Source organism: Pseudonaja textilis, chromosome Z (genome assembly GCF_049901715.1).
Source record: "Pseudonaja textilis isolate UNSWEBS1 chromosome Z, rPseTex1.2, whole genome shotgun sequence".
Taxonomy (NCBI): Eukaryota; Metazoa; Chordata; class Lepidosauria; order Squamata; family Elapidae; genus Pseudonaja; species Pseudonaja textilis.
In genome coordinates, this window is record NC_142008.1 from 53,846,699 (window position 1) to 53,870,663 (window position 23,965).

The 23,965-nt window shown below is 36.0% G+C and overlaps 1 protein-coding gene across 3 annotated transcripts in view; it reads right to left on the minus strand.

Annotated features, from left to right (window-relative positions):
- Positions 1 to 582: 582 nt before the first annotated feature.
- Positions 583 to 23,965, minus strand: part of CPNE4 (copine 4) — a 413,546-nt gene continuing 390,163 nt past the window's right edge. For 2 of the 3 annotated variants that reach the window (XM_026721419.2, XM_087916705.1), the window contains 6 exons: positions 13,811 to 13,944; positions 9,251 to 9,305; positions 6,873 to 6,924; positions 5,579 to 5,712; positions 3,841 to 4,077; positions 583 to 1,162 (listed from right to left, as the gene is read on the minus strand). In XM_026721419.2, coding sequence (XP_026577204.1) covers positions 1,031 to 1,162; positions 3,841 to 4,077; positions 5,579 to 5,712; positions 6,873 to 6,924; positions 9,251 to 9,305; positions 13,811 to 13,944 — 744 coding nt within the window. In that variant the 3' untranslated portion in view covers positions 583 to 1,030. Of the gene's footprint in view, positions 1,163 to 3,840; positions 4,078 to 5,578; positions 5,713 to 6,872; positions 6,925 to 9,238; positions 9,306 to 13,810; positions 13,945 to 23,965 lie in introns of all 3 variants that reach the window. The other variant, XM_026721417.2, reaches the window with a different exon arrangement.

The following is a 23,965-nucleotide window of genomic DNA, read 5'->3' on the forward strand; positions in this document are numbered from 1 at the left end:
AGGTATCAAAGAAGCCATCTATTCAAAATTGAACAACTCTCTCTCTACAGAGGACGGAGGGATAGGACATTATCTAGTTGCTTTTTGAAAATCCAGTCAAAGCTGAAGAAGCTTTTTGAATGAGTAGTGAAACATTTTCAAAGAAAAGAAAATCTAGTTGCTTTTTGAAAAAAAGCACCTTTGGGACATTTGCTTGATTCCTTGATTTAAGGTTTCTGGGAAATTAGCCGGTATGTTTTGTAAACTAGAGTTTAAAGCTTAATAATTAACTGTGGTTTATTCAAGTAAATCATGGTTTAATATATGTGAATACCACCATTAAATAATATTGCAATAACTATCTCTTACCCTTTATTTCACATTATCACAAATTATTCCTACTCTTGGCTATGTTTGGCCACATTTCTTATATGTAAGCAATTATCATGCTTGTTATATATATCTTAGATTCATGTTTGAAGTATAATTTCCTGAAATAGTTTAAGGAGGTTTTGATAATAGGAATTGTCACAATCTGAAAATGGAATTCTTTATAAAGACATCTGAACAAACAGCTTTGTAGCAAGAAATACACACAACAACTGCAAAACTGAGTTGTTTTTATTTTGGAACATGCAAATATAATCCATGCATCTGCCACTTGGAAAAAAACTTTTCATTTTAATAGCAGATAAACCCAAATATATTTTGGCTATCAACTTCCAGGAAATGTTTCAAAATGCTTTACAGTGTAAAGATAATAAGAAATTTAGCAAATTTTCAACAAACCAGTATAAAAAAACAGATACAGATAACTTTTCATTTCAAGATGACATGCTGTAAAGAGTAATAATTTTGTTTTTGTTTTTTTCCATAAAAAGTCTTCAACATACAGTAGCTTAATCTTTACTTGTAAGCCTTTAGGCTACACATGCAAAAATGAAAGGGAGTGGAAATTTAAGTAAAAATCACAAAAACGTGCTATTTTCATTTTAAGTACAATAGTTGTAAATAGTAGTTCATCTGGACTCTGTCAAGTATGTAGGAAAGTTCATGGAGCTAGTGTCCTGGAAGACTCATATTCTGACATACATTTTGGTTTAATTGCTTTCCCATTATAATAGTCGACCACTTGATTTGGAACTTCAGCCAAAACACTTTTTGCTAATGCAGCTGGGGATGCCTGCAAGAAATGGCAGAAAATAATGTATGTTACTTCAGGTCTAATTGTTCCAATGTTTCTTTATAACTAACAGTGCTGAGTACATAACTCCCCTGTAGCACTTGTTTCTTATGTTTCTCAGCTTTCTTTTATAAATCAAATGGTGCATACTGCATAGGTGGAAAGGAGGATATTATTTTATCCATACAGCAATCCTGTGAAGTGAGATTTATTGATTGACTTCCCAGTTCAAGGGCAGTCTCTTAGTCACTATTTTGCACTAACTGATGAAAGATGTTTTACTTCAATCCAGTCATTACTTCTAAAAAAACCCCAGCACCTTATGCTAAACTTACACTATATTAAAAACTATACTATAACATAGCATTTACCAGAAAAAAAGCAAACCTGCCCTCTTCCTCCAAATAATTAGATTGAAATACCTTGAGAAATATTAATAGAGGAAGATGTCATTGCAAGTGAGTAAATGCAAATTTGGGTGAAAATAATGAAGTGATTGAAACAGAGAAGAAAGGGGGGAAAACAGTAGTTTCATCTCCTATTACCACCCATTGTCCATTCTCACAATTTGTTGAAGTTGAGGATCTGTTCATGAAGTGCCACCATCCAAACAAGGAATTTTTTTAAAAAACAAACCAGGATCCTCAGGAAGAGTCTCTATAGCAGATATTCCCGTTATATATAACAGATTACAAAAAGAAAATAATTATTAACTGAATCCATCCTTAGAATGGTATGTCCAGTCCACCATTCTTTAAGCTCTTAGAATAGATAAATACTGATATTACATTATGTCGTGTCCCCAGTTATAAGGCTTTACATGACATCTATGTCTTCCCCCCTTGGAGGGGAAAGAACTTTCTCTATTTTTATATAGTGTACTCAACTCACCTCACAAGATTGTTCTTGTGGGGAAAATAGGAAAGGAAAGAATATTAGATATATTTGCTAACCTGAATTATTTATAAAAATAATAAAGGTGGACCAAAAATATTTTCTTAAAAATTGTTTAGGAAGAAGAGCCAGTGAACTTAACGGAATGTATTACAAAGCAAGCCTTTTTCTAGATGACTCCAGATTTCTAGTTTTTCCAAGGTAAATATATCTCAGAATTTGTAAATGTATGCTTATACAGACATACAGACATGGACATGCAGATACAGAGAGGGGGGTGGGGGGAAGGGAGAAAGAGAGAGATGATTCTGTATAGTTACATGAATGTAAAGATTGATTTATTCATTAAATCAAGATGCCATACATTTCATATCTAAGACAACTCACAATAAAAATATAAAAATTAAATTAAAAAGAGCTACAGAAAAGCTAAGACCGAAGATATAAATGACATGAGATTGCGGTCTTCTTATCCTGTTCAACATTTCCAGCAAGTAGCCCCCATTGGGACCCAGGCCAACCAACAAAACCATGTTTAATGCCCCTCCAGAAAGCCATGACAGTGGAAGCAGATCTGACTGCTGACAATAGAATTTTCTACAGGGTGGGGGCCACAGTGAAAAAGCCTCTTCTATTTTCCAACCAGCTGAAATTCCTTAATAGACATACACTGCAGTAAGACCCTTCCATTGGACCAAGTAGGGTGGGCTAATCCCATTGGGGCAAGATTATAAGATAGGCAATTTGCATTAATTTTTATGAATAACAGGTAAATTGATAAGATCAAGAAGCTGATCAGTGTGCAGGATATTTTGTACTTTTTTTCTGTTTAATCTTCTTTTAGAGGAGAAGAATTTGTTCAAAGGTGGTATTCGGCAGGTTCTGACCAGTTCTGGAGAACTGGTAGCAGAAATTTTGAGTAGTTCGGACAACGGCAAATCCCACTTCTGACTGCCCCCCCCCCCCATTTTCTGCCTCCCGAGTCCCAGCTGATCGGCTGGGTCTTCTTTGGTTGCCCTGCACATGAGAACGGAGTGGAAAGCAGGTTAGTGGGGTGGGGAGGAAATGGGGATTTTGCAGTAACCTTCCCCTGGAGTGTGGAGGGAATGGAGATTTTACAGTATCCTTCCCTTGCCATGCCCACCAAGCCACGCCCACCAAGCCACGCCCACAGAACCGGTAGTAAAAAAAATTGAATCCCACCACTGAATTGGTTCCTGAACTGATATCAAGATAGTATTCTTTTTGTAGTAGGTTTAATAATATCAAAATAGATTACATTTTTAAAAGTCTGAATGATGATTTTTGTTTTGTGTTCATGTTATATTGTTATTTCGACTAGCATATATTTCATCTTGTTGTGACAATAGTAGTGTTCTCCAGTGCCAGGTTGTAATTCTGTAATACCCAAACCAAAACTTTTGAGCGTTACATTTCCCTCTTCCTCATATTAATCATCATTCTGTAATATTTTCACTGTTTTATGTTTCTATATGCTAATATTGACTTTTTGAGAAAATTACAAATTTACTTTATCAAACAAGTATTATTATGTAAATACACATAATCTACATTTAACTGATTTATTGGTCAGTTGTTTTCTGGTGGGCTAGGATACATATTCAAAGTGACAAGTATTTACCATAAATTTTACTAAAATCACCCTTGAATTTCTATCTGAATTATGTGTGAATATTATTGTGACAGATATAATATTTATGGGTGGAACCCCTGAACTAAGAAATAATGCCTTATCAAAAAAATATGGTTGAAATAAATCTTACATGTTTGAAGTTTCTGAATGGCACAAATTGAACAATGTCTCGTAGAACTGGTTCTCCCTTGGGAGACCGCAGGATGCCATCGTCCCCATCAAGCATCTGCATGTCACTGAAATCAGCATTTCCGACTCCAACAATGATGACCGACATGGGGAGGTGAGAGGCATGTACAATGGCTTCACGCGTGTCAGCCATGTCTGTGATGACCCCATCCGTCAGAATCAACAAAATAAAATATTGCTAGAGGGTAGAAAGGGAACATCAGCATTTGAACATATTTCTGACAATTGTTGATAAAAACAGTGCTGCTGAGATTTCCTGGCAATTGCATACTGTAACTAATTTTATTACATTTTTCACTGATGATGACTGGAGATGGAAAGTTAAATAAATATAATCAGATCAAACAAAATATAATAAAGGAGGTATGAAGGCTACAATAAGATAATATGCTTCCTTGGGAAGAGGGCTCATATAATATGGTAAACTCCTTTGTGATTTAGCTGGCTTTGGTTCATGTTGTTTGAATCAGCAGCTATTCGCTAATTCATAGTATATAGTACGCATGTTGTGTGAACCTACCATAATTCAATCATAGGTATTTTGCTGAGTAAGTATCAGGAAAGTATCTGATAAAAAATAGAATGTATCCAAAGAAAAAAAATCCAAAGATTTCTGAAAGTAATTAATTTAATGGCACCATTAATTTTAATTAATTTGGATGGCAATTATAAGAATTTGATAGTACCAAGGAACTACTTTCTCAACTTTTATATGAATTGCTGGCTGCCCGATTCTCTTGCTGACAAAAAACAACATATATATCTTTATATTATAAAAGTTAAAAAAATTATGAGCCATATAAAAAGTGACAATAATTACCTTTAATTATTACCTTAAAAGAAATGGCACAATTTTTTTCATAACTTAACTTACAATGAAAATATATGGAATTGTACAATTGCACAAGAATTGTAGCTGGACTGGCACCAACTACCGTGTGTATAAATTAGAAACAATATAATATAGTATAATAAGACAGTCTGTTTTTAAATTACACACAAAATAATATCATGAGTACCTCTTTTATAATAGAAAGCTAGGACATAATTAGGGGCTAACATGATGCACAACAACTATGCATTCAATTGTAGTTAAACATAGCTAACTTAACTATAATTTGTATTCATGAAGGGGTAAGCAGATATTTTATAATTAGTATCAAATCTAATTAACAATACCTTATAATAGCAAGAGCAATTAGATTTATATACCATTTCACAGTGCTTTACAGCTGTAAGTGGTGTACATTGCCCCCAAATCTGGGTCATTTTACCAACCTTGGAATGTATAAAAGGATGGAAGGATGGAAGGCTGAGTCAACTTTGAGCCTAGTGAGATTCTAACTGCCAAACTCTGCAATCAGCAGAATTAGCCCACAACACTGCATTCTAACCATTGTGCCACCGTGGCTCTTAAAAACTTAACTTAGTTTTTTTATACACTTTTGGAAATGGATACTCTTATGACCATTTCCACAATGAAAGCCATCACGAATAAAAAACATTGAATGGGTCCAGTTGAAAGAGTGAGGGAAATTATCTGCTTTTATGTTTGTACTGTCCAGATGCTGAAGCATCAAAAATGGCTTAAAGTATGTTAATGTGGATCTAAACTAATATTTTCTGCTCTCAGAAGGAATGGTTTCATAAAGTAGTTTGTTGTCTTCCATGATCCTTACCGATGCCTCCTTGGTGTTTGTTTCTTCTGATGCTGATTTAGCCACCTTTTGGATGATGGGAGCAATGTTGGTTGGTCCATAAAGCTGAAGTTTTGGGAGGCAATTCTGATATGCTTCCACAACCCCTTGAATCCCTTGTATAAAATGACAAGATGGAAGAAGAAAATTGGGATGAAGGCAAGGACTGAGCAAATTCCTTGGGAAGGAGGACATGACTCCAAGTTTTCTTCCTAGTAAAGTTGTTTTAAACAATTAATGTAATCTTATTCATTAAAGTGATCAGCTAGACAGCCTATTTAATCTTCCCAGCCATGATTCTGAAATAGTTGAAAGAAAGTGACTCTCCCCACTGATCTGACCTCATTTATATGACATGTAATATATAATTCATGAACTAGCTCTTTTCCTTGCTGTCAGCATTCAACTGTACATTTTATAGATATTAACCATTACAAATATTAGAAGCTTTTGCAAATATGATTATTTTACATGCCATAGAAGCCTTTGCTAATAATGCGAGCAAAAGAAAAATCTTATAATATTTGAAGTTTATAGAGATTAATTATTAAATGGAAATTACCTGATACATTTTGTTTTCTCTGTCCTTAGTACTTTTGGACTAAGCCATTATATGGCTTGCTAAAGACCTGCATTTTATCAAGAAATTTGAAAACAAAATCTTGGAATAAGAACTAGATCTTGAATAAGAAAGACTTGTCATGGATCATTGCTATTGCTGCATTCTTCTCAAAGAGAGCTATATATAAAAATCTTCTTCTTTTAGAAACACAATCTAGCATAGCAATCAAATATAAACTAAATAATTAAACTGAAGATCTACAACAAATTAAAACAGGAGTTTAGCAACAAACTTATTCTAAGGTCAATTATTAATTTACAAATTATTGAATTTCTATTCTCATTTAATAGTTCTATGTAATGTTTTCTGGCTTCTTTGAATGGTTCACATTTAAGAATATGAAAACAACACCTATAAAGGAATTTGTCTTAATACTGAGTTCAATTATTGAAGGTCCAATCACCTACAGTTCTGCAGGGAGATATCATTCCCAGCTATACCTGAAGCGCTGGACATTGATCCTGGGAAATTCTGTGTGAAGTGCATTACATTTAACACTTCTCATATCACCCTTTCACTGAGTATGAGCTCTAAGAAGCAAGTTCTGTACAGATACATAGACTGAAATAAACCGTTTGGGCTTAACAATTGATGTAAAATACAGTAAACAGCAGAGCTGCATTAATTTGCTTGCTGAGAAAAAAAGCTGGTTACCTGCACATTCTGGATTATCTTCATTAAAGTTGATTGCAAAATCATGAGATACCTGCGAATAAAGCCAACCCCACCCACCCCCACCCAAGAATTAGATTCATTTTTGCTCTAAAAATAATTCTTGTTTCTCATTGGCAAGTGGAGAATTCAAATTAATTTTCTTTTAGAGATCAATACCAAATGCTTTCCAAATAATTATTTATTAAGTGGCTTCAAAGTTGCAGATTTTGTGTGGTGCATTAAGGAAGAGCATTTACACAAGTCAAGAATATTTTCTAAAGTAGAAGAAACAAGAGTGGAAAACGTTCAGTGAATTCATATCAAAATATGAACTTACCTAATTTTGTATTTACCAACCGTTATATGATTCAAAATTTAATTACATTCAAATTTGCAGTTCTTCAAGTTCTGCACTACAGTTTCTAATAATAGTAATATTAAAGTCTGTAAATTATAGAAAAGTATTTATGTACATATTGCAAAAAAAACTACATATACCCATGAAAATAATGCACAAGCATTTTATTGGGGAAACTATTTGAAGAATGTTTATAATACCAAAGAAACTATTTTGCTACAAACTTGAATTAATGTTTATAAAACCATCCTTACAGCCAAATTTTCAGTAACTGCAAACAATAATCTCCAAAATTAATCTCTTTAGATTGAATTGACCCATCCATTAATTTCAACATAGGAGAAGTTGCTCTTGATTTAGTGAAGTGAAGGAGAACCATGGTCAGTACCAATTGTACTGTTCGATGATGCTTCCTATTTCATGTAATAGTGTCTTTCTGAAATCAATTGAAAATTGGTTGAAACAGAATTTTTCTGAAGAGCATAATTAGGTAGGCCATTTTTATTCCTTGCTGTTTTAAGTGATTTTAAACTTTTTTTACATATGATATGTTTGTTTTTTATTATACTAATCACAGGAAATCATTGGTGGTTATGTAATAATGAATGAATAAATAATTTCTTTCCTGTTGTTTTAATTTAGGCTAGGTCAAACCATAAGGTACATTAACAGGCCAATAAATATTAATACCCTAGAAAGTAGAATGGTCTAAACAGTCATTAAAGAAATGCACCTTTCTTATCTAATGTTATATAGGTTAGTAGTGCGAGGACCCTTGAGGGCCACAATGTCATCACAGGGGTTCCACAAAAACTCAAAGAATTTAAATCTTAAGTCTTGGGGACTGTGACCATGGTCCATAAACATTACATATATTAAAAGTGGTCTATGGTAAAGAAAAGGTTGAGAACCACTGGTACAGGTAATTTAAATACTTTAATACAGAGGTATATAATGTGATGGATTAGTTTATATTATCATATAGCTAAGACATGTTCTCTGGTGTTGATAAAGGGAGTCATGAAGCCTTTAAGACAACAGGTAGAAAAGCACGTTAATCCCAGCGATGAAAAGGTATTAGAAAAAGATTGATTTTCCTATATTGCCTGAGGAATAAAAGAGAAGGAAGATATAGAAAGTTCTATTACTATAGCTTATCTCAATAAAATACAGTTGTAGTCTTCCTATGGAGTCATTTCTCTCGTCTGGCCTATTTTGTAGGGCTAACTGTTTATGAGATCACTAATCTGTCTTTATTTCATTTACAAGATTCTTTTCAATTAAAAGTTAATGGAAGATGACATATTGCAAAGCAACATCTTTCTGCAATCTGACTTCTGGGCTGATATAATAAAATAAAATAATAATGATCAGTATTCACTAATTTATTTGAAGCATGTGGGATATCAAACAGAACTTCGAGAGTTCTGAATGGGTGGTTGGAACAATACATATGTTATCCTCCTCCCAAACATATTCAGTTATTCACAGTTATATATTTTTTTCAGCCATTTATATCCACTTGCCCCAAAGATTGTCTGTATGGGGTCCTGTTAATTTTGCTTAATATGGCCTCCATCTTCCTTTTCATCCCTGCTCATTCCGTAGTTACAAAATATGGTCATATTTGTTCAGAGATCTTAACAAAACAAAATTCTTCTCAAAAGTTATTTTAATTCCAGCCTTCAAAAGCTCTGATAACCATCCAAAATATCAACTGCTAAAAATAAAACTGGTCACAACAGGAAGAGAAATTGAGTGGTATGAGAAACTTTCTCATGTGGAAAGTTTTAAAGTCCTTAAAGTTATCTTCATTGGTTTGAAATTCAGAATTATGCATAACACGAAGCTATTTGAGTGGAGAGCCCCCAAGCTGTAAATGATGCAGATGAATCTAAAATTGCTTCTGCCTTGCCTCTTTATTCCCTCCTGCCATTCACATCATTGCTTCCCTCTCCAGTAACTTACACATTATGCTAGAGACATCAAGAAAATGAGGAAGCTTCACCTGTTCACCTACTTTATAGTCGGGAGGTATCCTGGCTCCAAAGCCATACACTGGGAACATTTTATCACTGAAATTAAGATAGACAATGATTGTTGATCTTTGTTATACTGATCTCATTTCATTTTTCCTCCTCCACCAAATTCATAAATAAATTACAAGGCAGAAAAAAGTTATGAAAGAGAAAGGACCCACTACATAGCAATTACATAGGTTTCACCTACCTCAGCTTGCAAATATAAATTTTCCTATATGAGATAGCTAGGTTCCTGCCTCTCCTTTGATAACTAGTAAGCCATTATGGCAATTAGGGTCTATTCTGTTAAATAAAAAAACAAACAAATAGTCCTTTGAACTGAACTTGACTTCTGCTGATTGCACCTGGATTTTCTAGAAGTTTTATGGAAATAATTGGCTATTGCCTTCTTGAGTTTTTCTTTACTTCCCACTGCATTTAGCAATCTTAGAATTCCCAGTCATTTCCAATACTAATAGAGGCTTTTCATGTCAATTGACTAGATGTCATTTAATAACGTACCCTTCAAGCTAAGTAATTTGTCTGAAGTATTTGAAAGCATAAATATTTGGCCTGCAAGCTTGCATTTGATGATATAATTCTGCTGAATTTGATTAATTTGCAGTTTATTTAAAAAAAAAAATTCACTTCCAAGTATGTATTAAATTGAAACCATAATATTTTTAATAAAATAAGTTTGTACAACTGCTTCTCTTCACCATTTAATAGCATCAAAAGATTTTGTATGTGTATACATGCTATTCTATTCTATTATATATTGACAGTAAGTCTTGGGAATCTGTGCTAGCATCTTGTAATTAGCCTTTATATCTATAATGATATCCATATCTGTATCCATATTTACCTCTATCTGTATCAAAAAGTGAACTAACCATTAATTTTCTGCTAATTATCCTACTGTTACCACTTCTTGAATAAATGCTGATTTTTAAAAGTTGTCAGTGCTATAAGAAGCTCTTAATACCTGGCTTTCCCCCAGGAATGAGATGGGGTATTGTGCTCATTCTGTTTATTTTGGTTGTCTTATATGCAGTAATGTTTTAGGATTTTTGTTTGCTTGTTTTTATTTTTTTGAAGCTATTGTCATATTAGTTTTTATCTAGCGTGCTGCTCTGAATTGCATGTGATTAGGCAGCTATATAAATTGAGTGATAGATTAAATATACATATGTCAAGTATAAAGATTGATTTCTCAATTTTACATAATTTCTATGTTCAAGAAGCCCTAAAAACCTAAAGTAAGATGACATAATTGCTGCAAGATAAGATTATTTTAAAATAAATATTGCTTTTTTAAAAAAGAAATTAAAATATAAGCACCTACTTTAATCACTGTTGATTAAATTGTTAGTTTTATCTTAAAAAAATAAAACGAATTGCTGCTCGGGAAGCTGAAGTTGCTGACTAGCAGGAAATGTGTGCTTACAATTGAGCATTAACTATGTGAAAATAGAAAACACAAATGTGCTATCTACAAAAGGAGTAATTAATGAACATGAGGAGCCCTAACAGAAATGTTTAAAAGGTGTTTCCTAATGAATTAACCAACAAATACTATACCCACAAATTTATCTGGTTAGCAATAACAGTAGCACTGCTGACAAAGGAATGCCTACCTCCCCTACTTATTAAATGAGTCTCAAATGTTCAGCCTAACCACAAAATACATTATCAACACATTTTTATCCATGAATATACTGTAAAGCAAGGAATAATTGTGGGATTCAAAATAAGAAACAGTGTAGCTGCAGCCCCATAAAATGGTAAACTGGGATTCAATATCTGCATTTACTTGTTATTTATGAACACAGACGACCTGAATGTCCTTAACTATATTGATTGCCCATGTTTTGTGATAGATTATAAAATCTCTCTCTCTATATATATAAAATCTCTCTCTCTCTCTCTCTCTATATATATATGGTATTCAGCTTTGTTCAGGTATTTTCCCACGTCATTATAGTTGTGCTTTTAAAGTTGTAGCAACATTTCGGCAGAACCTTATCTGCCATCATCAGGCTTCTGTATAGTGTTTGTCTGTGAACACTATACAGACGAACACAGATGAACACTATACAGAAGCCTGATGATGGCAGATGAGATTCTGCCGAAAAGCGTTGCTACAACTTCTTAAAAGCACAACTATAATGACGTGGGAAAATACCTGAACAAAGCTGAATACCATACATATAAATACCCAAAAACTTAAGAAAATAAATATATGTGTGTGTGTGTGTGTGTGTGTGTACACACACACACACACACACACATACATGTCAGCATATAAAATGCTTATTAATATCCAGAAACTTCACAGTAGATAAGAAAATTGGTAAACATGTGTTAGAAGGCCAATAGTCTATTAATACAAGTTGGTTGTTTGCATTTTGGTCCTCCTAATCGCCAGGATAATAAATATCAAACCCCAACAATCACCATGTGCAAAAATCCATCTAAAACCAAGTAAGGCCTTCACTTTACTAGAAAGCATTCAGTCTCCCAAAGTAGAAGCTGAAATTGAATAGCAGTCAGGGCTCTCTTTTAAGATATCACAGGTGTTGTTCCTTTAAGGCTGCCACTTGCTCCAAAGCATCTATTGACAAATGAATCTGCAGTGCTGCATAGCCTTAATAAATATTAATTAAAATCCTAGTTCTGTTATATTATGATAGAAGAGCACAGAATGGTCTAAAGCAGGGATTCAACACAGGTATAATAAATGGTAAAGCTATGCAGCCTTTCAGATTTAAGGACAAAAGGTACTTTGCAACATTCTTGGTATAAATATGTCCTCTATCTGCAATTCTTTCAGGAACCTGTACTTTCCCTCAGACTGGAAAACATACATGCTGATGTATACCTATACAATTATTTTATCATAACTTGGGATATTTGAAAAGAAGGAAAAAGTATATTTTTAAATATTAACAGAGCAACTTCAACAGGTTTCCAAGTGGAAATTCATCCATGTACATCAGTCACATTATTACATCAGTGTTTATGACTGATATAATTTGCATTACCTACAGACTTCATGACCGTAACTTATTAATTGTAGCTTATTCATGTTACTGAATATTTTTCTCAACTCTAGCTCAGACCACCTAGATTTTAGATCACTTACTCTATACATTAAAGGTAATATGTTTTTTTAGCTCTTGAAAGTTACCAATGTGCTCAGTCACAATAAAATTATGACAAATCATGTTGCAATCCATTTTGAAAGCAAATGTAGAAAAATTAGAGGCTAGCAATAGTTTCTTGGTTCATATAAATAATCTATGAGCCATGGATTTGTTATCTTTGCCATAAATTATGTAATTTGGAATGAAAGGCAAGATAGACAGTACCTAGGATTAGGTCAAATTGTAAATTAAAATCACAAGTTTCAAAAAAAGGGAAACATAATGATTCCCAGGAATATACATTGTCATGAGAAAATTGAAAATTTCAGGTACCCTTCTGTGCTCATCCTGACTCATTCTAGTAATCTTACACTTTGTTGAATGGATTCTAAATTGGAGAATTTATCTATTGATTAAATAGGCAGTTCCAAAAACTATATTAAGATGTATCATTTTGTGGACAAAGCGTTGAGTGTTGGCCCTTGATTATAATAAATTCTTATCAATGTCTTTGCCTGCCACATATGTAATTGTTCCCACTCTGGAGATTTTATTTTAATTTTTAGAAGTTTCATTTATGCTGCTCCAGCAGTATTGTATTTAATTCAAGTCCTTCACATCTTTGAAAGGCAGCATCATTATGATGCAAATAGCAATGCCTTGAAGTAGCTAATTACATGGAAGACACCAGAAAATGCCTCAAGGGTAAACCAGAAGCAATAACAGTTGTCAGCATTGACAATCTGGTATTTCTATCTGTTATGCACATTCATGCTACTTCATGACAGACATTATAATATATTTCAAGTGAACAGAAGAAATGTTACTACTTTACAGAGAAGACAGTTAAATCAAATCACAGTGTTAAACATAACACAGATTTACCCAATAAATAACATGCAATTTTACTTCATCACTATATAGCACTTGCAAATCAAGTGTTTAATAAAAAGTCTTGGAACAGCCAATACTAAAGGCTTAGAATTTTTTTAATCCTTAGTTTGACTTACTTATCAATAATTATTTGAGTCATAATTCAAAATAAGGCTCAAATGAGTATTATACCAGATCAGACATATGTATGTACGTTTTATATTTTACTTTTCCTATAGTAATGGAAGCTGTGGGAGCTATTTGAAAATATGCATGTCCAAGTTTAAAGAAATAGTTGGTGTTCAGAATCTAAACTTCTAAACAATATTTATGAAGTTGTAGGGATTTCTAATGAAGATATCACTACTGGTAATATTTATCAAAACTGTATGTACTTTAGTGCAATTATACCATAATGCTTGTTGTTTTTAGCAATAGAATTAGTATTGCTATACAACTACCAATATCTAACTATCAGCTTTATAAGTTTACTTGACAGATATTTAGAAACTATTCTAAAATAACATGATAATTTTTAACCTGTCATAGTCCTGGCAGATTTCCCCAACAGCAACTAGTGCCTTCAAGTATTCATTTGGTTGATATGGATGTATATAGTGGAGAGAACAGCTGTTCCGAGGATCACCGTTGGAGGCTGTAAAATCTATAGCCACCTAGAAAATAAAACCAAAAAGAGTCTTAAACATCTTACTATGCTTGTATCTAAATAGGTAGTCCTCAATTTACAACAGTTCATTTAGTTCAGCTTGATGTTATAATGGAATTGAAAAAGTGACTTATGACCATTTTTCACACTTGTGACTGTTGCAGCATCCCTATGGTCATATAACCAAAATTCAGACAGTTGGCAACTAATATTTATGATAGCTGCAGTGTCCTGGAGTCATGTGACCACTTTTCATGACTTTCTGATTAACAAAGTCAAGGGAAGTCAGACTCACTTAATATCTGTGCTACTATCATAACAAACTGCAGTGATTCACTTAACAGCTGTGGCAAGAAAGGTCATAAAGTGAGGAAAATCACATAACAGCTGTTTTGCTTAACAACATGAATTTGGGGCAAAATTGTGGTTGTAGGTTTGAGAACTACCTGTACTTCATGGCATCATCTCCTATCACAATCAATGTCAAAATCTGGAAATTGAAAATGTGAAACAAGAGTTTATTGTGCAATACATCTATTTTCTGCTACATTCCCTCATCAACTATTGGTTATGAAACCAATTTCTTTATAATGTGCTGTATTTAGCAAAATTGAACATATTATAGACTATATTATTTCTTACATTATAGATTATTTCTTATATTATATATATGTATATTTTTATCCAGCCTTCCTAGTAAAATACCTAGGCAGCTTGCAGGAAAAAAAGAAACCCACCAACCAAACAAAAAATGATTCATAATATAACAACCGTTAAAACCAACACACATTTAAAGTAGCGATAGCTAAAAGCAAAGTAACTGAGACGATATAAAAAACAGAAATCATGTTCTTTTCATCCTCATTAAGTGCTTTTCAGTTAGACAGATCATAATATGTCTGTATTAAATTTAATGTTTCAGATTTTCTTTTCACCCTAGGTTATGCTGTAAAACTCTTTGGCCATGAAATAACATAATCAATATTGTGTAAAATCCCTAACAGAACAAATGTGAAAATGATCTTTATGCCACCATAGTTCCCAATGGAGGGGTAGAAATCCTAAATAAACAAACAAAGAAAGAAAGAAATTTTATGTGTTAGTTAGATTTATATTTCAGCTTTCCTCCAAAAGTTCAAAGGTATGCATATATCCATTTTACCTAACAACTGAGCTTGCAAAAAGTTATTTTTAATCCATCTCTTTGCTGCCATTTAATGGACATTTGGAGGTTTGCTGCCCACAGATGCCAGCTTTACTTTCCAGATGTTTTGTGAGAAAACAAACTTTTATAAGAAAGCGTTTGTGGTGGGGGATAGTTTTAGAGATTTGATGAATATTTATATAACATTACTATTTGTTATTATTAGGAGATGAACTTAGGTATATAAAAAACTACCCTCAAACACTGCCCTTTTGCATATACTGTTCTTAGATATTTTGATGGACCTGTAAGTACAGGATGCATTTGGACTCATGCTCAGATTAAGTTTATAGACACAGATCTATTAATATAAAAGTTCTTGTTTTCTCACATATCATTTTGACTTTAACAGCTGATAAAGGAGGGGGAATGTCTTTTCCTCCACTATGGTTGAACTGTTGAGAATTGAATATTCTTCCTCTAAATCTGATACTCAAAAGAGTTGTCCTCTGATTTTTTTTCCTTTAGATTTTTGCTAAAGACACTGTTCCATATCGACAGACTTGAAACCCTGCATTCCTATTGGTTCGACTAACCGCTACCTGATTGGTCAACCCGGACGATTGTGCTTGGCTCACTAAGAGTCTGCTGCATTGGTTAATACCAAGCGCTGGAGACTCAAAGCAAAGTCATTGGTACACTAAAAGCCCGGCGCAGCTCTATAAAAGAGCGCCGGCTGCTATTCTTTTGAGCTGAATTTTACCGATAAATAAAGAGCTGTTGTTACTGAACCGGAGTCTCTCGTCTTTATGAGCCCAACCCTTCGAACTTAACACTGGCGACGAGGGTGGGATAGAGAAGACAATGAGACTAACCAGCATGTGGCAAACGGCGAGAGCAACCACCAAGATGGCCAGCAACGCCACGCCACCCGCACCTTTTAATCTGGCCACAGAGGACTGGGAGTCCTACATCGACCGGTTCCAAATGTTCTTGGAATGCAGCAACCTGAAAGACGCTAACGGCAACCGGAAACGGGCTGTATTCCTAACACATCATGGACCCGCCTATTTTTAAAATGGCCAAGGCTTGGCAAAACTCTGGATGTCAAGGCAATGGACTGGGACGACCTCGCACCCATCCTCCGAAACCACTACGCTCCAGCCATACCCACACTTATTTGCCAGCATGACTTTTACCGAAGAGACCAGCGCAAAGGTGAGAGCATCAGCGAATTCGTGGCTGATCTAAGGGACCTAGGAGGGTTGTGCGGATTTACAGACCTAGAAGAGGCCATGCGAGATCGGGTCATCCTCGGCCTAAAAGACCCCACACTACAAAACAAGCTGATGGCAAAAGGTAGCATCTCCCTCGCTGACGCCGTAGCTGAAGCAACTGCAGCAGAAGCTACCCGCAAATCAGCGGCTCGGATGCGATGATCAAATACAACCGACCGCCATCCTGTCAATGAGACGGCCTCGACACCGGAGAAACACACCACCTCCACCCACCATGGCAACATCGAATCCCCCTCTGACAGCGACTACGAGGAGGAAGAAATCCACTGGCTTCAATCAGAACGCGATCGACGAGACCGGCGGGGTCGTAAGTCGGAGTTCCAGTGCGCCGGATACAGAGGCGATCACCCCCGCTCTGAATGCCATTTCTTTGACGCCATTTGTCGGGATTGCAAGAAACGGGGGCACATCACAAAAGTTTGCCAAAATAAACGCAACCACAGTCCCTGGCGCTGAGGCAGCAGCCCTAGATGACGAGATGGCACCCCCCCAAAGCATCGGGATCGCCAGACTTACAGTCGATGGAGCTGAGACAGCCGGACCAAACGCTTCGAGGCGCCGCGGAAAGAAGAAACCCATCAAACGGTTGTCATCAGCCATTCTTCAACCATAGACGCCCGAAAAGTACGTGTGACGGTAAACATTGAAAACCAACCGTGCTCCATGGAGGTAGATTTGGGATCCTACCTCTCCATGGTCTCCTGGCATACCATCAAGCGCCTAATACCCAGCATACGCCGACACAAACTAAGCGACCAAAAGCTAATTCTCAGAGACTACCAGGGAAACCGCATCCCCGTTACCAGCTTCGGGCACTTCAAAATCACATTCAAAGACCGCACCAACATATTGCCGCTCACCATCGTGGACAATGACCGCCCCAGCTTGCTCGGGCTACAGTGGTTCAAGCTGCTAGGGATTGAAATGGCTGGCATCCACCACACAAACGAAGAGGATTGGGAAGCGGCACTTGCACGGGACTTCCAAGAGGTCTTCGACAACACCTTAGGCAAGTACAAGGGGTCCCCAATCTCCTTCAATCTTAACCCAGATGTCACCCCTATCCGCCTCAAACCGCAGCAAGTGCCATTTGCACTCAAGCCTAAAATAGACAAGCAACTAAATAAGCTCATTGCCCAAGGGGTATTGGAGCCTACTGACCACACCCGATGGGAAACTCCCATAGTCACCCCAATCAAACCAGATGGCTCCATAAGAATTTGTGGAGACTATAAGGCCACCCTCAACCATGCCCTGCAGCAAAGTGCCTATCCCATGCCAGTAGTCCAGCACCTCCTGCACTCACTGGGGGGGGGGAGGCCGGGTCTTTGCAAAGCTCGACCTGGCACAAGCCTATCAGCAGCTGCCGGTCGATGCAGAAACTGCCGAGGCACAAACAATTGTGACACACCGGGGGGCATTTAAATGCAACTGCCTCCAATTCGGCGTCAGCGTAGCGCCTGGGATTTTCCAAAGCCTAATGGAAAGGATGCTGCAAGGCATTAAGGGAGTAGTGCCTTACTTTGATGATGTATTAGTGGCAGCAGCTAATAAAAAACAACTAGAAAAACGCCTGAGGGCAGTACTCCAAAAATTTAAAGACTCTGGCTTGAAAGTTAAAAAAGAAAAATGCCAACTTTGCACTGAGAGGGTCGAGTTTTTGGGGTACCTAGACAAACACGGAATTCACCCCACCAAGAAAAAACTCAAAGCCATCAAGGAAGCTGCCAGACTGAAAAACAAAACGGAGCTTCAGGCGGTTTTAGGACTCATTAACTTTTATAATGTTTTCCTACCCCAAAAGGTGACCGTGGCGGAACCATTGCATAGACTATTGGACAAAACCACCTGCTGGACTTGGGGAAAATGGGAGGAAAATGCCTTTCAACAGAAAAAAAACCTCTTAACCTCCGACGCAGACCTCATCCAATATAGTGTGACACTACCGCTGACAGTTACATGCAACGCATCGCCTTTTGGAGTTGGGGCAATTCTCAGTCATACCTTACCAGATGGGAAAGAGGCACCCGTCGCCTTCTTTTCAAGAACCTTGTCCAAACTGGAAAGAAACTACAGCCAGCTGGACAAGGAAGCCCTAGCGATCATTTCTGGAGTGAAAAGGTTCCATGAATACATCTACGGTGGGACCTTTTCAATTATTACTGATCACAAACCTCTGCTGGGCATATTGGCAGGCAACAAGGCCACCCCAAACATCCTCTCACCTCACCTGACGAGGTGGTCTGAGTTCTTGGCCGCCTATAATTACCAGCTCATACACTGCCCCGGCAAGGACATTTTGCACGCCAATGCTTTGAGCTGCTCACCCCTTCTGGACGTACTCAACGACCCAGCACCCACCACTCAAGCACTCCAAATAGAAACCCTACCCAGCCCACTCCTCACCATGCCAGACATTGCCCGCCAGACAAAAAAAGACAGGCGGCTGGCGCGAGTCTTAAGTTGGGTAGAATGGGGTTGGCCGGAAAATGATAAAGATGAACGTTTTAAAGCCTTCAGGAGCCGGCAAACTGAACTCTTTGCTCAAAAAGGGTGCATTCTTTGGGGAGATCGGGTGGTGATATCTGAAACATTACAAAACACAGTGCTGGACATGCTGCATGAAGGGCACCTGGGCATCGTCCGGATGAAAGCCCTGGCAAGGAGTTATGCTTGGTGGCCAGGGATGGACAAGCAGATCGAGACATGGGTTGCAGCTTGCAACAGTTGCCAACAAATGCGATCCACCCCCCCCCCACAGCACCACCCTTGGAATGGGAAATGCCCCTGGTCCTGAATCCACCTTGATTTCGCCAGCCCCATTCATGGGCACACCTTTCCGATAACCGTAGATGCCTATTCAAATTGGCTGGAGGTCTGCACTATGAAAAAAACAACCACAGAGGCCGTCATAGCCAAACTTAACAAACTCTTTGCCACACACGGGTTGCCAGATGTGATAGTCTCCAACAATGGGACACAGTTCACGCTACGGTCCAGGCTAAGCAGCACAGACTTTAACAAAAAAATCAGGAGGGGGGAAACCCCGAACATTGAAAAAGAAAAAAACTCAATACAAACAGAACACCCCCCCAAGCAGGAACCAAACAATAAACCAACCATACTCACCTGAATATACAGAGCCATGGCAGACGAGTGCTTCACCGGAAAGGAGTAGCCGGACAAGCTCGACTGGCCCAGAGAATCCAGGTGGGAGCAGCAGAGCAAATGACTCAACCAACCCAGGCGAACCAGGCGGGAGTCGCAGCTATAGGCCTGGCTCTCCCTTCCAGGCAGTTCCATCAGGAGAGTTGAGAGTGACGCGGAGCCCATCTGAACTGGCCGACGACCAGGGACTAAATGAAGCGTGCAAGTCAAGTAGGCAGGTACGGAGACCCGCCTACCTACCTGACTACATCACCCTGCCCCTTGGACGATACCAAGAGGGGAGGGGTGTTCCATATCGACAGACTTGAAACCCTGCATTCCTATTGGTTCGACTAACCGCTACCTGATTGGTCAACCCGGACGATTGTGCTTGGCTCACTAAGAGTCTGCCGCGATTGGTTAATACCAAGCGCGGGAGACTCAAAGCAAAGTCATTGGCCGCTAAAGCCCCGGCGAGCTCTATAAAAGAGCCACCACGGCTGCTATTCTTTTGAGCTGAATTTTACCAATAAATAAAGAGCTGTTGTTACTGAACCGGAGTCTCTCGTCTTTATGAGCCCAACCCTTCGAACTTAACAGACACGGTTATTTAGGACATTCTTATGACACTATATATATATTATATATAATACTTTTGAATTAAATATTTTACATCATTATATTTTATATGCTTTGTATTTTACAAAGTGAAATACAAAATGAAATACAAAATGAAAACTATGCATACTTTGAGTATAACAGTATAATGAGTTGTACAATTGGATTAAACTGTTAATCAAAATACTAAATCACTTGAAAATTTATCATTCTTGTTTTTTGCCTCTCTCATTTATATTTGATCCTAGATATCTAAAAGGCATACCTGGATTTTAGGGAAAATCTTACAGGGCCTTTGATTCAATCTGGAATATTCATCCTTTCTCCCAGGATAAGTTTTAATTTTGTTCACAGTCAAAGACCAAAGAGGAAGAAAATATATAGTAATAATCATCATCATAAGGAATAAAAAGGAAGATTGGAAAAAATGATCTAATATGGTTGAAATTTTCCATATGACCCTTTAAATTAAAAGCTAAGGCAAAAAAAAAAACCTCCTTCAATTGCTGCTGGAAGGTATATTAAAAAGAAGTGAGGCAAAGGTTAAATATTAGATAGAAAAAACTAATTAGTCTGGTTCAACAAATCCAAGCAGAACTATATTCAACCGGGTAGGTTGGCACTGAGAAACCAATTGAAAAAGAGAAGGGGGAAATTATTGGGGCCAGGAAAGGAATTAAATTACATGATTTCTATTGAACAAAGTCAAAGAGGACTTTTACAGAAGGCATTGGAACCCTTAGCATAATTTAAGACATGTCTGATATTTTCCAAGCAACGTGCAAGTACATTTTAAAATAATATATTCCAATACAATTGCATTTATTTGTTTTACTATTTTAAACAAACTTATGACAGTAGAACAAATAAAATGCAATCTTTTCCATTACACTCATGTGTTTGATTATAAGACTGAAGCACTGAGAGCTTAATCAAATAACTCACTCTCAGGTGCTGTAACTAGAATATGAACATGGCAAAATAAAATATTTTCTACTGTATATATAAATTTAAACTCCAAGCATGTCAGATTGTCATGTTCATGTTAGATTTTCATGTTCACGTTCTCAATACTTAATCATTACTTTGATTATTATAAAACTAATCTCTGGTATTAGACTTTGCATCTCCAAATTATTTTATAAGCTAATTAACAGCTAGAAGGAGAAGCAGAAGGCAAACTCAAACTACAATAATAGTAGTAATAATGATGCAGATTATAAAACTGGCTGAAAAATATTCAATATCACTACATGGTATATAGATCATAATATGTTATAGTTTTATAATACAACTATACTTACACAACATGGAGAAAAATCATAATCTAAGTTCCAGGAATGTCTCTCTGGAACAAAATTCTGCTAATGAAAAGATTTACTTTTTTACCATTGTACTTCTCGCCTATGCTATGGCACACAATTGCTATCTTTTCCCTAAAACTTCATATTTTTGAAGTTACAGAGTGTGGGTTTTGGATTGTTATTGGAATCAATTTCAGGACAAGTATTATTCCGGTACAAAAGGAACATGCTACATCTATTAGTTAGATACATCTATTAGATAGATATAATACATTGAAACTACTCTATTTCCACTGGAATTATTATTATTCAATATTTAGGCAGTTTCTTTTGTACCTGGGATGACACTGATAAAGATCAGGGTTTTTTCTATTATGGTATTTAGTTTCCAATTTTGTTGTACATGGTAACTTTGCAAGACCTGTTTCTGGCAAATCTGAGGATAATAAGGTGGCTTTAATAGAATTTTCCTGAATCATTTCTTTATTAGGCTTTATGCATTTTTCATCTGTTTGCCCGCCCCCCATGTAAAACTAATGTTTAATTGCTTTGAGGGTGGCTCTATATTATAACTTTTAAAAACTTGTATGCTCCCAGTTGATAAAAAAATATAAAGCCAAGAGATAGTTCATGCAGAATAGTTTGAAATTTTCTGTATTTATACATATCAAAATTTTGATTTTCCATCAAAATATCATTATGCGGCTCATAGTATTTCAGCTTTATACAGTTTTACAAATGAGGTATCAGGAACTATTCTATATATTATAACACCCTACCTGACTCTGTTGTTACAGCTTCAAACTCTCACAGCTTCAACCTCAAACTGTGTATCATGGACCTCACCCCATTCTTAAGAGGTCCTTAAAGAGGGCGTGCATAAGCACACCAGCGTGCCTATTGTCCCTGTCTTAGTGTCCCTATTTATCTATATTTACTTCCTTTGTTCATGTTTATGTTCATATCTATACTTGTTATCTTGTACATGTATAACAAACAAACAAATATTCTCTTACATAATATCTTGACTTTAAACATGGGCTATTATCTGAATGTGTCATTGTCTTTAAAAGCCACAATTATCCATGAAATATGAAACAGAAATCCCAGTTCTTTTGATGAGAGTGAATAAGGAGGGCATATCTGAATTTGTCTTCACTGCTATTACATTTATAACTTCAAAAGGCAGATAATAGCAGTGAGTTTTCAAACTTACAATGTATTTTAAAATAGTCGTTAATGTTCTGTCAGATTTATGGGAACCTCACTTTTTTCTTAAGTAGAATTAGCAGCAACTGTTTTCTTTATAACATTTTAAAATTTTGTTTATTCAGAATTTCAAAAAAATTATAAAGAAAGAGAAACAAGTTCTCACATTTTACAGCATTGTCATAACAGTGTGCATATCCTTTAGTGACAATTCAATTCATTTACTACAAACATATATCACTTGTTTACTAAGTCCTTATTGTATTATTATTAAATTACCATATTTATTTATTTACATTACTATATTTATTTACATATATACATATTTACATACACATACATCATGTATCCTGTTCTTCTTTAGAGTTTCTTTGATCATTTTCACTAAACATCTTAACTTCCTTTTTCTTTTAGCCAATTATACCATATATTCCATATTATTAAAAAAAATATCCTTCCTTATTTTTTAATACCATAGTTAATCTAATCATTTATGTGCATTGATGGATTTTGGTAATTACTGCCAGATCTGTGGGTATCATGGTTGATTTCCAATTTTGGGCAAAAGCAATTCTTGCAGCTGTTATGTATTTGGTGTTGGTACTTCTTGTCCCATGTTGGTTCTAACATTCCCAACAGAAAAATATCTGGTTTAAACTTAATCTTTTTTTTAATTAACTGTTCTAGCCATGATTGAATTTTGACCCAATACTTTCGTGCTTGGAGACATGTCCACATGTGAACATACACTTTCTGGCTGTGGTTGTACTTCCAACATTTAGCTGACAAGTTAGGGAACATTCTAGCTAGTCTCACTGGTGGCAGGTGCTACCGATAAAACATTTTATAGATATTTTCCTTATAAGAGACGGACGACATTAGTTTATTGATTTGCCATATTCTTTCCCATTGGTCTAAATCAATAATGTGCCCAAAATTTTGACCCATATATCCTCTTTGACCGTCTCCTCTTCCATTTTAAATTCCAATAAGTAATTGTACATTACTTATTACTTATTAATGTACAATTCTTTATAACATTTCTATTCGACTCGGGTAAACTAACTGCTGTATAAATTTCATTACCTTAACAGTAGGATAAGGTTTTTTTCTTATCAGTATTGCTAATACAATGATGTAGAATCATTTAGTCATTTTTTAAAAAAAATAAAGCTTTCCCTTCAAACTGACCATAAAATCTTAAAAATGGTTTTGAAAAAACAAGTATTTGCTTTTATTTATCAGATACATTATTTCTAGCAAGACATGATATACTTACAAAGGCACATCTTCAGAAGATCCAATTTG